The sequence below is a fragment of the Hemitrygon akajei genome, chromosome 7 (genome assembly GCF_048418815.1).
Source record: "Hemitrygon akajei chromosome 7, sHemAka1.3, whole genome shotgun sequence".
NCBI classification, from domain to species: Eukaryota; Metazoa; Chordata; class Chondrichthyes; order Myliobatiformes; family Dasyatidae; genus Hemitrygon; species Hemitrygon akajei.
Genome location: NC_133130.1, coordinates 65,026,458 through 65,043,353, shown reverse-complemented (window position 1 = coordinate 65,043,353; position 16,896 = coordinate 65,026,458). Strand labels below are relative to the sequence as shown.

The 16,896-nt window shown below is 39.3% G+C and overlaps 1 protein-coding gene across 7 annotated transcripts in view; it reads left to right on the top strand.

Annotated features, from left to right (window-relative positions):
* Positions 1-16,896, top strand: part of bcl11aa (BCL11 transcription factor A a) — a 185,803-nt gene that overhangs the window by 125,128 nt on the left and 43,779 nt on the right. For 4 of the 7 annotated variants that reach the window (XM_073051049.1, XM_073051047.1, XM_073051048.1 and 1 more), the window contains exon 3: positions 5,776-7,664. In XM_073051049.1, coding sequence (XP_072907150.1) covers positions 5,776-7,664 — 1,889 coding nt within the window. Of the gene's footprint in view, positions 1-5,775; positions 10,343-16,896 lie in introns of those variants that run through there. The other 3 variants (XM_073051045.1, XM_073051052.1, XM_073051051.1) reach the window with 1 other exon arrangement.

The window sequence follows — 16,896 nt, the reverse complement described above, 5'->3', positions numbered from 1 at the left end:
GCTAGTGAGTAGCTATTAACCACATCATGGGTGCAGAGTTGACGTGTTGGTTTACCAGATGGATATCTCTAGGTCCCTAGTGATGGATATTTGTTCAATTACCCTTTGAAATCCAATATGCTAGTCTCATCTCAAGTTGTGGACTCTCTTCCCAGTTATTGGTCACAAGGTAAATAGGGAAAACCAAGAGAATGGAACCTCTCAGTTAAACGTGAGGAGGGAAACTACCCTTACCGTTAAGATATTTTTTGTGAAAATTTAGATATGTTTTGTCAGTTTGAGTTCTGCCCTGCCTTGTCATATACTGAAGCTGTGGGGGGTGGGGGCGGAGTTCTGGCCATCTCAGGTTTCTTCTACTGCCACTCTTATGCCTCCAATACCAAGAGGAATCTGCCCCGCTGAGGCATTTTACTGTACAACTTCCCTTTGGAAAGGTTTAGCACTCCTGACCTTGACACCACTAAACGGGGAGGAGAGCAGGATGTTGCGAAGGAGCCTCCACTGTGCAGAAAGCCTCAGAACAAAAGCTGCCTTTCCTTTCTGGTTCTATATGGTCAGGTATACCATTTCCTCTGGGAAAGGGTTGGGACATTACTGTGCCCAAGACCTCCCTTTCCTTCTCTTAGGAATCTGGAGGGTCGCTCATTCATCACATTTGTTTGGCTGAACACAGTCCTGGACCTCAAAGCTTCTGGGATATAAACCCTGAAGTACCTCTTATCAGCAAAGCAAAGTAAACCAATGACAACAACATCAAATCTGCTGCTCTGGAGATTTCTCTTCCAGAAAGTAGACACCACACGAGAAGAATGAAATTTGGGAGGTTGATTTTGCAGCACTTTGTTTTTCCTGAAACAAATGTTTTGGGGAGATGAGTCCTAGGGTCACAGAACACTACAGCACAGAAACAGGCCTTTCAGCCCATTTAGTCTGTACCAAACTATTAATCTGCCTAGTTCCATCGACCTGCACCTGGACCTAAGCCCTTCATACCCCATCTGTCCAGTACCTATCGAAATTCCTCTTCACATGTTGAAATTGAACCTGAATCTTCCACTTCCACTGGCAGCTCATCCACACTCTCACCACCCTCTGAACAAATAGGTTCCTTCTCATGTTCCCCTGAAACAGTTTACCTCTCACCCTGCCAAAGTTGTCAGCCCCACTTAATTGCAGTGCTCCACTTTCTGCCACTAGAGGTCACCAGAGTATGTATGGCGCTCACTAGCAGTATCTAGTGGAAAGATCGGAACATGACAACAATAAGGACCCGAGTTAGCCTGTTTATTTTGTCCATGGAGCTGAAAATTTGGAGCAATTAATTCCAAGTTAGAAATAGCAGATGGGAGGTAGGCTACCATTCTGAGGTTTTACTGATCAATCCCTCAAAATGCTATTGGTGCTGGATGATTTCCATTTATGCTGTCTGAGGAACGTTTGACGAAAATGAGATGTTTCAACAGAATGCTGAGGATAGGCCTTATCTGTACTTTCATACTGAGAAAATTATCCATTTCAGAAACTTCTGCATGGAACCTCTTAAAGATATTCCAATAAAAGGGCATGTAAATAGCTAAGATCTTTCTTTAGATACATCTCTATACTCCTTTGCCACTATAAAATGTGGTAACATTTTTATGAGCAAAGGGCTGTGTGGTAACTAGGCAGGAAGGCACGGTGTCACCATGCTTTGATGTGCTGAGGGCTGAACTACATGTTTGTACCTCTAGGCAATAAAGTACTGTCATCTATGTTATGCAACTATTATTATAGATCTTGTTAATATGGTCCCCTGCTACAAATGTACTAAAGTGCCCAGTGGTAGATATGTTATACTGTAATTTTAAAATGTTTAAAAAAATATGAATTCAATACAGAGATGTGTAAATAGAAATGTGATAGTGGTTTGCCCTACCATTCCCCATTCTGCTCACAGCTCATAATATTCTACCACGAAACTGATAAGGTTATGATCTTTGAGCATTTCTTCATGTCCCAGGAAACAAGAGCTGACTTTAGGCTAAGCCTCTGCCTTTCCCTTCATTAGCACAAACTCATCCGTCAGCCCAGTGTGGCGGAGGACTGAAGTCTCCCTGTCTGAACGCCCACATTTACCACAGTGATGGTGGTTTGCTGGAAAGTGTGTAACCCAGTTGATCAGGATGATCAGCCTTACAGGAAACACAAGTACAGTGAGAGGCCAATGCGAGATTTTCATGGCCAAGGCAGTGTTGCCAGCTCGTTCACAAAGAGATTCAATTTAATTCAGCTGCCCTTACATACCGCAGCCCCCAATATATCCCGCCAGCAAACCATCATTCCCAGCTGTCAAGATAACATAATCCCCTACACCCCCTAGCCTTCTCCCCTGCACACCAACAGTCTGGCTTCACAAGCCTTCCCCAGCATGCTGAAACCACCGTCTCTGTATGGCCCAGTCGGTTTCCTGTCCATTGAAAGCTTTATGACATTCCTCACCCCTAGGCCATTCCTCACGTTACTAATATACGTGTACACTTATTGGCCATTTTATTAGGTATATATGCTTGTTAACGGAAATATCTAATCAGCCAATCATGTGGCAGCAACTCAATGCATAGAAGCATGTAGACATGGTCAAGAGGTGTGGTTGTTGTTCAGACTAAATATCGGAATGGGGAAGAAACGTGATCCAAGTGACTTTGACTGTGGAATTATTATTGGTGTCAGACTGGGTGGTTTGAGTATCTCAGAAACTGAGATACTGGGATTTTCACCCACAACAATTTCTAGAGTTTACAGAGAATGGTGCGATAAACAGAAAACATCCAGTTCTGTGGGTGAAAACACCTTGTTAATGAGAGAGGTCAGAGGACTGGTTCAAGCTGACGAGAAGGGGACAGTAACTCAAATACAAGTTGAATGTTGAAGTGGATGGGCTACAACAGCAGAAGAGCGCATTCCTGCACCTAGTAAAGTGGCCACTGGCTGGCCTATATTAATAATGTGAGGAATGGCAATAATGAGACAGCCACCCTACCTACCTAGTGGCTGAAATACACAAGGTATTGTGTATTTGCCTGGGCTGGACATTTGAACTCTGTGGTTGCAATGCTGTGGTTGATACCCTCTCCATTTATAGTTTTACTCTATTAGTTCCTCTGTCAAGCAGCGACCATCTCAGAAAATATTCTGTTGCACTTTTACATATCGTAGGCTGCATAATAATGCCATTCAGATGCAATATAAACAGTGGCCTGTGTGTTGTGTACAACTACATATGGTGAAGGTCTAAAAGGCTGGTGGAGATGGAGATTGAGATAGTACTTAAATCAGCATGAAGTGAAAAAAGATTTTTAGGGACAAAGCAATGACGACTGAAATATTTACTGCAAATTGACATGAATAAATAATAGTAAGTTCATCCTAAATATTTGTGGGCAATTTGGGAGAATACTGACTCAGTTAATCAAATGCATGTTTGTAATATTAGTGCATTGTGCAAAGTGTTCCATTTCTATCTGGATACTTCAAAAGACAGACCACTGATCAAGAATTTCAAAACAGTGCCTCTGCCAACAATTCGTTGAGGGAGCTGGTGTCCAATTACAGTGGTTCTAACCCAGTTTTTTTTTTATTAAATTTGACTCAAGGAGATTAAATAATTTGAAAATTCACCAAAGCAGTACAAAATATAGGCTATTGCTACATGGAATAGGAAACAGGTGGCAATGCATCATCCAGAGAGACAAGTCTACCTCCACTGTCCACTCCAGCAGTCATCTTAATAGTGGGAAATGCATAAAGAATTTGAACAATGTAGATAATAAATTTAAGAAATGAATAAAATTTATCAATGATATTTTTAGTGCTTAATATTGGTTGTGTACTATATAATCAGATGGGGGTTGAATTATGATTTATTATGATGCTGATTATTCCAGGAATTGCTGCAGTTTAAAGACTTGATGTCATCTTGGGAGCCAACATCTTTTTAAGGAGAACTTCCAGGCATGAAATTGCACTGTGGGAACCAGCTTACACTTCATTTATTTCACAGATGTCTGGAAAAGGACAATCAAAGACCAACTATTGTAATGTGCTTTGTTGAAAAGGTGTAACTTCTGACATTCTCCCTACCTATAAACATACTTGTCATGCAATCTCCTACCAGGGAAAAAGGAAGAAAGAAAGTCTTGGGCTAAATTTCGGGGGACTGTCTCTTGGAGGGACCTAAAAGAAATAAAATGCCAGGAGACATTCAACATGGTTATATTTCTTAGTGTGGGACCTCACTTGGGAACTGCTGTCACTCTCTTTAATGCCTGCAGAATATCCACACTGTTTAAGGGGTTGGTGGCTTTGCAATAGTGGGATATCCTAATATCTGAGTTTGTTCACGATGTAAGGGTGCTGCAAAACATACCTGGTAAAAGCACATAGACTGAATCTTACCTTTTGAATATTTCAATCCAATTTTCAATAGATCTCCACCAAAGTATATTAACTGCTTCACACTGTTTTCTCTTCAGATTTATGGCTGCAAGTTTGGTTATTCTGTGTTATCTTCTTAAGATTCTTGTCAGTATGTGTTAGACATGTTGTTCCTGTTGCCCAGTGACCCTTACAGATGAGTAGATGGCCATTTTGATGCTCAACCTGATTTCAGCTGAGGAGCAGCAGCAGAAGTCAGCAGCCCAGGAGTAAGGGAGGTAGAAGTAGATCAGGATGTCTGGGCAGCACCTTCTGCCTGGATTTATGAAATCTTGGAAGGTGACCAACACCTGGGTGAGACTTTCATGTCACACATTTCGTGTAGCAAATAGTAGTCTTTCAATCTGCTGAGAATGTCCTCATCTGTCTCAAGGGAAATGCCGGGACTTATTGTTCGGTTATCACCTCCCCCCCAACCACCTTGTGCCTCAGCTATGTAGCACTACACTTCTCTATTACCCAGACAAACATTAAATGGATTGATGGAGGAGATAAAGTGGGGGGAAAAAATTGTACCAATCCTTAACCCATAAATTTGAAAAGGAGGAAAGAAGGGATAAATAGTTATGAATCTGACCTTCTCAGACATAGGAAAGGATAGGTTTGTGTGATTACATAGGGAATTGAAATGAAGACGCATTTGTGGATGTGTTTTCCCCTGTTAAGAGCTGTTCTAACTGTTGCCTTCACCTTGTCTTAATCAAATATTCTTCTTTTATAGACCGACTCACATTTAAAGGTTGAACAAACTTTAAAAAAAATAGCAAACATCCAAGACAGTTGGAGAAATGTGTTCTATAGCAACTTTATTTACCTGGCAGAAGAAAAATTACCATTACAAGTGAGGTTATTTAAGTAGATGAGCAATGGTGTGTGGTTTGTCCAGATTAATGAGAAATGTTCATATATCGAATCCTATTTAATTGTATGAGTCTTTCAGATTTGTTACCAATAGAAATCAAGTCCTACATAAAATTCAGGGAAATTAATAGTTACAGCCTGCTTTGTTCTGCTAATTAACACTGATACACCTATAAAGTCAGCATAAATAAATATACTTGATGATCTTAGTGACCACTGCAACAACGTTACCATGTGAGGTTGTAGATCTCTTCAGAGTTTGGTCACTTTGGATGAAGATTAAATTGGTTCAGTTTCAGCTTAGTTGAAGTTGTCTCCTGGTGTTTTTACATTTTCCATTACATTTGGGTTGGACGTTTCTTTTTATGTAAATGTTTGAAGCTGGCAGCTGAGCGTGGTTTGCATGGTCTTCATGTTGGCATTATTTGTTTTCTCTTGCAGGGAAGGATGAGCCGAGCAGTTACACTTGCACAACTTGCAAACAGCCATTCAGCAGCGCGTGGTTTCTCCTCCAACATGCCCAGAACACCCATGGATTCCGAATTTATTTGGAGACTGAGCATGGAAGTCCCTTGACCCCACGGGTTGGCATTCCTTCAGGACTTGGGGCAGATTGTGGCCCTCAGCCTCCGCTTCATGGACTTCATGTAGCAGATAATAGTCCTTTCAACCTGCTGAGAATGTCCGGGCCCGTCTCTCGGGAAACACCAGGGCTCGTAGAAGGCCGCTTCCCCCCTACGCCTCCGTTGTTTAGCCCTCCACCCCGGCATCACCTAGACCCCCATCGGATGGATCGGCTGAGCGCTGAGGAGATGGCTATGGCGGCAGTACATCACAACAGTGCCTTTGACAGGGTACTGCGTCTTAATTCCATACCTATTGAGCCACCATCAATGGATTTCTCTAGGAGACTTAGGGAATTAGCTGGCAATACCTCCACTCCTCCGTTGTCACCAAACAGGCCTAGTCCTATGCAAAGGCTATTACAACCATTCCAATCAACTAACAAATCCCCCTTTCTCAGCACACCTCCCCTCCCACCCCTCCAGTCCACAGCGGCTCCTGCCCAGAGCGTGCTCAAGTCCAAGTCTTGTGAATTCTGTGGGAAAACCTTTAAGTTTCAGAGTAACTTGATAGTGCACCGCCGAAGCCACACTGGTGAGAAACCCTACAAGTGCCACCTATGTGATCATGCCTGCACTCAGGCCAGCAAGTTAAAGAGGCACATGAAAACACACTTACACAAGTCATCCCCCATGACGGTCAAGTCGGATGATGGACTCTCCACTGCAAGCTCTCCTGAACCTGGTACTAGTGACCTTGTTGGCAGTGCCAGCAGTGCTCTCAAATCTGTGGTAGCCAAGTACAAGAGTGAAACCGATGCCAATATGATTCCAGAAAACGGAGAGGAAGAAGAGGAGGAAGAGGAAGAGGAAGAAGAGGAGGAGGAGGAGGAGGAGGAAGAGGAAGAACCGGAGAATGAAAATAGGTCTGAATTTGCCTTTGGTGTTAGTCTTGAGGGTGGGCGCCATCACGAGAACAGCTCACGGCCCATCGAGGAGAAGAGCTCGTTACCTGAAGTGATGCACAACATTGCCATGAACACCATGCAGCACTACGGTGAGGCCTTCCATCAAGTTCTTGTTGAAAAACACAAGCGGACTCATCTCTCGTCTGAAGCAGAAGTTCACAGAGACACTTATGATGAAGACTCGGTCGCTGGTGAATCTGATCGCACAGATGATGGTACAGTCAATGGGAGAGGTTCCTCTCCAGGTGAATCAGCTTCTGGGGGCATATCAAAAAAGCCTATCTTGGGTAGCCCGACATCCCTCAGCCCTTTTTCCAAACGCATTAAGCTTGAGAAAGACTTTGACCTGCCCTCAGCACCTTTGCCTCCCACAGATAATGTTTACTCACAGTGGCTTGCTGGTTATGCTGCCTCACGGCAGATGAAAGACCCGTTCCTCAGCTTTGGAGACTCCAGACAATCGCCTTTTGCAACTTCATCAGAGCACTCTTCAGAAAATGGAAGTTTACGCTTTTCCACTCCTCCAGGAGAGATGGACGGTGGGATCTCAGGTCGGAGTGGCACAGGAAGTGGTGGCAGCACACCCCACATCACTGGACCTGGCCCAGGAAGGCCCAGCTCCAAAGAGGGCAAGCGAAGTGACACGTGTGAATTTTGCGGCAAAATCTTCAAGAACTGCAGCAATCTCACCGTCCACCGGAGAAGCCACACGGGCGAGAGACCGTACAAATGTGACCTGTGCAACTACGCCTGTGCCCAGAGTAGCAAGCTTACGCGACACATGAAAACGCACGGTCAGGTGGGGAAAGACGTTTACAAATGTGAAATTTGTCAGATGCCTTTTAGCGTGTATAGTACCCTCGAGAAACACATGAAAAAATGGCACAGTGAGCGCTTGTTAAATAATGATATAAAAACTGATTAGGTGTTTTGGTGCTCAAGTTCCCTATAGCTTTTTCTATTCTCTTGTGATCAAAACCAAGTGGAAGCTGAGGACGTAAGGAACATGTGCTTGATGCCAGTACAACTGGTTTTAATGTCACTGATGAATGCATGATTTGTATCGGGGCAATACTATTGCATTTACGCAAATTCGAGCCTTTCTCTTGTGCAATAATTTACGTGTTGTGTATGTTTTTTTCTTTTAGACAGCATGTATGGTATGTTCGGCAATTTAATTCTGTCCTCGGTTAGTGCTGAGTAACCACCCCTTTGTCCTTTCTTTGGTTTTTGAAAGAAGACTACCATGCTGCATAGTGTCCTGTAACACACACCATGTATAGTTTGGGTCGTAACACAGAGAGGGAAGACAAAAAAGGGGGAATTTCCCCCCTCCTCCCCCCAAATAGATTCCTTTATTTAACCCTCTATGGACAGGCTGGAATTCGCACTGTTAAAGCCGTCCTTTTTTTTTACAAAAGGAAAATTTGTCTTGAAATGTTAATATATTAAATTAGACCATAAGAACAATTGTTGGCCTTGACTTTGGCAAAGGAAATAAAACTGAAGATGAAAATTGGTTGAATGCCATTGTTTGGTTAAAGGAAAAAAGAATAATCTGAGTGCCTTGGATCTTTTGAAACTGTATTGGTTTTCTTTCTGTTCTTCAGTTAGTTTCTGGAGGAGTAAGTAGCCTTGGGTTTGTGCTGAACCCAAGTGATGCTTCTGCATCATGCACTTGATAGTTCTGGCTACCAGTGAGTTAACCAATACTCAATATATAAATAAAATGAAGTAACAAAATAGTATGAACAAAGGAGGAAAATGTCTTGACAATTCCATTAATCTCACAGCACCTATCTGTGATCCGTAAAGTCATGCTTGGTTCATGCACCACACAGTAGTTGTATAAACATAAAGATGATACATTAATACTCCTACCAGCCCCTCCACCCACCCCTAGCTTGTATTTTAATAGCACTTGACTCCGCTTGTGACTCCTATGCCCTTTCTTTAATCAGGGGTACAGAGGCTGAGCAAAAAGACAAAAGGATAAAAGACAGTTTGGATAGGACAATTAAGTGCACTGTACAATTTTCCCAGTTTACAAACATATAATTAAGGGGAAAAAAATCCTAAAATACTAAGGAAAGAAAAATGAACGGATTGTTTAGAGTCAATTTGCCAGTCATTGACTAGAATAGTGCACCTGGCTAAATATAAAATGTAAAGCAACACGATTTAACAGCATGTCTCCTCAGCGGATGATAATGGGACTGCAGTCAATTAGAATAAATAATCTCACTACTACAGTGCAACAATTTTTGTACAGATTTTTTAAGTATAAATGGTAAGTTTTTTTTAAGAAAACACTTCATTAAGTTAGGGAGAACTATATTTTAGGGTTTCAGTGTCTTGGTGGTTGCCAAGACTTATACATGTTTTACAGTTAGTGGATACTCTGCCTTGGGTACACAGCTCTTCAGGTTGTATAAACTTGCATTGGGAAAGGTTTAAGATTATATATATATATATGTTTTATATATATATAGTACTTAACTATAGGAAAATGCACACATGTTGATTCCTATGCTAAACACATTTATGGTCTCTACTTTTCTGTATTTCTAGAATGGTTATTTGAAATAAATGTTCACCTAGTGTAGGCACTATAGTATTTATATTGAAGCTTGTATTTTTAACTGTTGCTTGTTCTTTAAAGGTATCAATGTACCTTTTTTTGGTAGTGGAAAAAAAAACAGGCTGCCACAGTATATTTTTTTAATTTGGCAGGATAATATAGTGCGAATTATTTGTATGTTTCAACAAAAAAACAAACAAAGAAAAAAAGAATACGCCCGTGACATTGTACAGATAAGAGGTCGTATAACGGCTGCTTGGGGAAACTTTAGAACGTCGCGCCAATGGTCAAAGTGGATGGTTGTACATATCTTTCCCTTCCTGCTGCCATACTGTATACAGTACTGCAAGCTAATGTTTGTTCTGTAGTGTGCTTCTGTCTCCTAACCTCTCACCTACTACATTCCAGCATCTAACTTCATATGCAGTAAATTAAATGTTTGCAGTTTTTTCATTGCCAAAAACTAAATGGTGCTTTATATTTAGATTGGGAAAATTTCATATGCAAAGCATATTAAAGCCGCTTGAGTCAATACTTTTTTGTAAATGGCAATGCAGAATATTTTGTTATCGGCCTTTTCTATTCCTGTAATAAAAGCTGTTGTTGTAACTTGACATTTATCTTTTACTATGGGATTCACTATTTATTATTGCTTATGTGCGCTGTTTAAAACAGATGCACCAAATTGATCTTTTTTTCATTTTATTTTTTATTTTTTTTGTTTAAGTGACCAAAGGTCATTACAACCTGGCTTTTATTGTATTTGTTTCTGGTCTTTGTTAAGTTCAGGAGTCTATTGGAAACCACTGTCTGTGTTTTGGCAGTTGTCTGCATTATCCTGTTCACATGCCCATTTTGTCCCTTTATGAAAAAAATTAATAAAAAATTTAAAGCTAATTGGTGAACCTTGTGTGTGCTTATTTATTGCTTTCCTCATTATTTTAGTTTTTAAATTTATTTAGTCATTTGTTTTTGTATGGCATAATTAAAGTACACAGCTTTTGCTCAGCTGAGTAGATCTCTGCAGCGACCCCTTTCTCTGACCCATATAGAGTTTGGTAGCAGGCTGCAGAAATTTGCCTGCCTTCAGAAAGGGTTTAACATATCAGACAACCAGGAAATTCACTGTATACCATCAGCAGCTTTATTTCCTGTGTGGGTGAGGGGGGTTACTGGCTACATACTGTGTAGGTCATTGGCTATCCAAAAATAATATAATCATAAATCAGTGAAATGAATGAAGCATACAATAAATTCTTCGTTGCTAGCAATGTCTAAGTAAAATGATCAATTAATTGATGCCAATTTCTCTCCCACAATTCCTCTCCGCTAAAAGTGCATGAATATCTTCATACTTGTGCACCATGTCCATGCATTTAGAATTAAATGATGATCAGGTGGTAGTTGAAAATACAAGCACTACCTATTAAGTAAATTACAACAGATCAATTAATTGCTAAGTCCATTTACCTGGACCTTCAATGAGGTGAGTCAGCAAACCGTTGAGAGTAGTTTTTCTAATGGTACTATTAATGTTGCATCTTCTGCCTATGAGGTATTTTCTTTGAGAGTTGATGTCTATACTTTTATAAGTTGGTAAAATGACAGGCACTAACATTTTTTTGGTGGTGTTGCTACGCCTTATGCAGTTGCAGGAAAATCTAATTCACATCAATTGGGTTCATCTCAGTGATAAGAATCCTGTAATTTCGCAAATTCTGTTTAGAACGCAACACAGCGTGTGTTTTCAAACATCTCTTTCAGTTTTGTTTCTTCATTTTTAATGCGGTGACATAACGATGTGTGTCTTCAAAGAAGGGAGAGTCCAATTCTCCCTTGAGCGATGTATCTCAGTATTGAGACAATTTTATTCTTAGCCCTATTTTGGATGTTGACTACATTCGTTCTGTCTCCATCATCTGCATCAACTTCCTTGGTGTAGGATGTAGATGAATCTGGTTTGCATGACTCAGTATGGCAGTGGGCAGTGAATTTACTTATTGAATATCAGATTGCCTTTTAATTGATTTGAACTAAGGATGCTTATAATTTCAGGATCTTCATGCAAGGGTGTAATAAAGGGAAATGTGCATATGTATGTTTCAGTCAAAATTTTGAATTAAGATACTTAAATCACACCTTTTGGCATTTTCTTACCTCTTCTGAAGCCATATTTGTTCCCCAGCTTGCCATTGTTCCATTGAGACACTGAATGCACAGACCTTTTGATCATGAAAGACACCTCAGTAGGACTTCTCCTTTCCTGAAGCAGGCACACATGCAACAAGAGTAACTGGAGGAGAACTGGGATTGGGGACCCTGACTGGCTAAATTTTTCCCTGCTCCCTAGTCTAAACCCTGAATTGGCAGATAATAACTTGGCACAAGATGGGAATCTTCAGCCTGTATGGGTCAGCTACACAATGGCAGTAAAATTGGATTTTGCCACAAGCAGAAAATAAGCCTTCAGTTTGGCAGCCTGTTTTGCAGTGCAAGCAATTGAGTTCAGTGGAATGGAAAATCAGATAAGGAAGCCTGCTGATTTGCTTTGGATATGTCTTGCATTACTGGTGCAGACCAATTTTGCGCCCATGGCTTAACCAGCTCGCTCATTTGGGCATCCTGTAAATGAGAACCCTCCCTTCATAAAAGATAATAATTATGTTGAAGCTCAATGTTAGACTTTTTCCCCCCCTAAGTTTTAACTAATAAACCCATGATATAAACTATCTTTGGCAAAATTAGCAATTATGTTTACCAGTGATTCTGTTTATGATTATTTCAGGAATCATTGTTTTAACAATAAACACGTATGTGGTATGGAAATACTTTAACTGCTTTATCCCATATCCCATTCAGTAGTTTGTAGCTTATTTCCTTCTGCTTTAGTTGTTTTTTACTACATTAGCCAAGCATTTTCAATCTATGATTTACATGACCAAGTAATAGATTAATCTTTTAAATCTGTATTGTAACTAGAGTATCAATCATTTCTGTCCTTTTCAGTTTAGAAAGTAGCTTTATATCAGTGCACACTTCCTTTTGGCTTACTTGTCTTAATTATTTAGAAGGGAAATGAGTAGATAATCACTCAGAGTTTCCATAAAAAGTTGAAGATCTCTGGAATATCCTTATGGAATGACAACTTAGCCATAACCTGTCATCTTTAGCATGGAAATATTTCCAGTAAACCACATACAAAATACTGAAGGAACTCTTCAGGTCAGGCAGATTGCTTGGAGGGAATTAAAAGGTTGATGTTTTGGGCTCAGATCCTTCATCTGAGTCCAGATAAAGGGCCTTGGTCCAAAATGTCAGCAGTTTGTTTCCCTCTATAGATGCTGCCTGACTTGTTGAGTTCCTACAACATGTGTGTGTACTGGTCAAGATTTCCATCATCTGCAGAATCTCTTGTGTCTTTAGTAAACCATCTTGGCGTTAAGGGTATCGTCAGATGTTGAAATTATAAACAGAAGTCATGCCTAGACAAAAAGTAGACTTTTTGGGAAAATATTAATAAAACACTGGAATCCCACTTTATTTTTGTCTCAAATTCCTGTTTGAAAACTCTTCCTGAGGTTTGAGCAGGAAGTGTAGAACTGAACCATAGTTTTCTTCACTATTTATATGAAGTGTAGGTTTAATAGTACCAAATGCCGAAAATGTCTAACAGAATCTAGAAATAAACCTGAACTATTATTTTGTTCTTTCATATGCTGATGTCTCTGAGTATATTTTCCAAATTTCCAGTCGCACTTTTTTCAGCATAAGATTTAATTGGAAAATGTATTTTTTTAAAATTTGCTTCATGTTTAGTTTTGCTAAATGGAGAACCCTGCTGCTTTAAACCTTTGTGAACTTGTGCATTTATATTGGCTCTCTTTGTGCACCAACTATCATACTTAAAATAATTCATAGATGCATGTACCATGTAGCCCAAATACTGCAATCAAAGTGGCAAAAGGGAATGGTGTTTTCCCCGAACTGTTACACATTAATTGCATTATAAAATCGTGAACCTGTAAGCCCTTTGTGCATTTATGAGAATTTCATGGGCAGATTTATGTGACAAGCATAACATGGAAGGCACTATTGTAAAACCATATACAAGTGTGACCCCATGTTCTCATAAATTTTGGATACACTTACTTCCTTTTCAGTTTTAACAATTCACATAAAAACAATATTTTAAATTTAAATACATTAGTAAGTTTCTAAAGAAACAGTTTTTGCTTTGGTAAAAGGAAAGGGTGGGTATAAAGGGAGACACCTGTAAAGACCTTTAGACATAGGAGCAGAATTAGGCTATTAGCTCTGCATTGCTGATGCACAAAGAATTTAAAAGTCTCTTTTCAGGGATCTAGAAGCTGCAGATGTTGCAATACCTTATTTTGTTTATGGCATTATTAAGTTACAACATTTTGATAAGAATAGTGTAACGAATCAAAGGCACCATTCTCTAACTGTCAGCCTTTGAAAACTGCAAATGTACAAATCTATTAGCATTTGATGGTGCAATCATTTGCTTAAGAGTTGAAAATTCCAGGTCTGCCTTAAGGATATTTTTAGGACAGATTCTCTGCATTAGAGATTCCAACTTCAATTGATATGATTGGTTCATTTATATTGTTATTTTAAAACATATGCCGAGGTAATTTAACTTCCTATGCCACATTAGAAATCAGATTGTTTCACAGATCCTTTTATTTTAGAAAAGTGTGCATTTCATTAGGAATGTAAGGATCCATAACTAACATACAAAGTAGCACCAGAAAAGCAAAGGGAAAAAAGGGAAAGACATTAGAAATAAGTTTTCTCTCCTTGAAGGAACAGCTCCTTTGAACAAAGATGTAAAGTGATCCATGATTCAAGGGCGATTTCTTTCTTAAAATATAAATTCTGAACCTCACCTTTTAATTTGGACTCATCTGAAGATCCAAAAGTTCACTTAGTGGCCTATCTAACATTACTCACTCTGCAAATAGAATAGAAATTGATTAACTAATACATCTCATTTCATCTAACCAATTTCATCTCATTGTTTTTGGTGGAGTCTTGCTACATGGAAAATAACTGCTTTATGTACAAACAACTTGCTGCTTTTCAATTTGTTTTTTAAGAAAGCACATTTTGGGGCTGTGGTGTTACTTATATTTATTGTCCAACCTTTGTTACCCATGAGTCACTTGATCAGCCTTAATTTAAAGCAGACAAGAACCAACTGTACAGATTCAAATCCATTTTCAGTCTCTTTATCTGAAAACTCTTCCATCTTTAAATCTTATACAATTGTGATTATTTGTGTGACCCTAATTTCCATTGTTCCACTGTGAAATATTGCTTGATAATAGTCCTGTGAAGTTAAAGGCACTACTTAAGAATTTTAGGGATTAGAAACATCTATTTTATGAAGATCCAACTGCTTTTTACTGATAATGGCTTTGGAATAGTTAAAAAACACAAAACAAATCTTGATTTGGAGTTATATTAACTGTTTCTAAACAATGTTTAACTTTTCATAAGGTTATATTTTGCCAATTAATTTAACTACCACTATTTGTAGCAATCGAATGGTGTGAAATCCCGCTGTGTGGGTGGGATGGTATTTATGGGCTTTATTTGCACTGTTGCTCTAGTTGCCTTCCTGAAAGGCACCGCACTAACCAAATTACTCAGACACAGTCTTCTCTAACGCACAGTGTTCTGTGCTGACTCTCCCTTACGAAGCACCCAATCCACCTTTGCTCAACCCATGTTTGAATGTCACTTATTTCAGATTGGCAAACCGTGTTGGATGTCCTTATGCTGTTACTGAAAACAAATGCTGGGAAATTAATCCTTTATGCTTCTTCTGCCATGTTGAATTTCTCTTTTTATTAACTTTAAATACATTGGGAATAAATTGCTAGATAGGCTGCAGTTAAAGCATCATAGGTAACTTGGAGGAGTTTTGTTTAGTGGATACTGCACTTGCAAAGTAGTGTCACTTCCAGTAAATTAAATGTGAAAATACTCTTCCAGTTGATAATGGTATGCAGTAAGACTCATATGAAGAGGCTTGGCATCACTTGTTGGGTTTATTAATGTTTTACCTTTGCCAAGTCAGTGTATCGATGTATATAATTACTGATTGCTAGTATTATTATGTAGTGTAGTTTGCCCCTAGAAAAAGCTTTAAACAAGGCCATGAGTCAGAAATTGTAAAACTTTGATTAGATGGCATTTACTGCAACTCCAGGTGCACAGTGAAATTCCAATCAAAGACTCTCCTACCTTTTTGAAGAAGGGCATGAATTAATTTCCTCTAACAGCTACCATTCTTTCCCAAGCAACACAAACAAAATGCCAGAGGAACTCAGCAGGTCAGGCAGCATCAATGGAAATGAATAGATAGTTGACGTTTTGGGCTGAGACCCTTCCTCAGGACTCAAGTTTCCTTAGTATTCTTTCCCACTGTTAATGTTTACCAATGGTGCATACTGACACAATTCCAAGATGCCATATTGGTATAATTGCATTGTATAGATGTTATTTACCAGTACTTTAAGAAAAGCTTCATATTCCTGGAGCACTTACAGCTTCTGACATACTATCTCATTATTGTCTGTAGCATAGGGGAGCTGAGCTCCCCTATTTAAATTTGGTGGTATCTGTGGAAGAGTTTAATGTGAATAGAAAAAAAATATATGAAAAGAATAGATTTTTTCTTGAGGACTGAGATCTTCAGGACCTTTTCCTTATGCTGAACTTTTTTTTTGCTTTTGAAGCATTGAAAGTGAATTTAATATTGAACCCAATATATCACTCTCAAAACAATTTCAATGTGACTGCCTTGATTTAACTAATGGTGGTAATGAATTGCCAGATCTGCACCAGTGCACCTGATTGCAATATTTTCTGGATTCTGAAACGTGAAAATCTCGGGCTTCAGTATTTTTGTTTTCAATGTTTTGTTCCTTTCCATTAGAGTTGATTGTGGCTAAATACCATCTATAAAAGTAATCCCTCCCACAGAAGATATGCTAACAATGGGGAAATGTAGCCATTTGGACTTCATAGAATGATGGTGTCGGACAGCACAGTAACACACTCTTCAGCACACCAACTCCAATCCCGCAATCAAGCACTCATTTATACTTAGTCAATTTGTAAACATTTTACTATATCCTCTCCTCATTCCCATCAACTTCCTCCAGAGTCTAGCATTGACCTATTCCCTTGGGTCAATTTAGAGTGGCAAGTGATGTCCTCCAAGGACATCTGCAGACAACTCTGCTTTTCAAAAATTTTTATCAAATGTATAACAAAGAACAGAGAACTGGATCTCCATGTTTACTGACCGTATAAGATAGCACTGCACAATGTGTAGGTGAGAGAAGGCCAGGGTCAAAACAAGTTAAGACACCAAAATTATAGGGTTTATATTGGTTGCATTGCATGTGATTTTTTT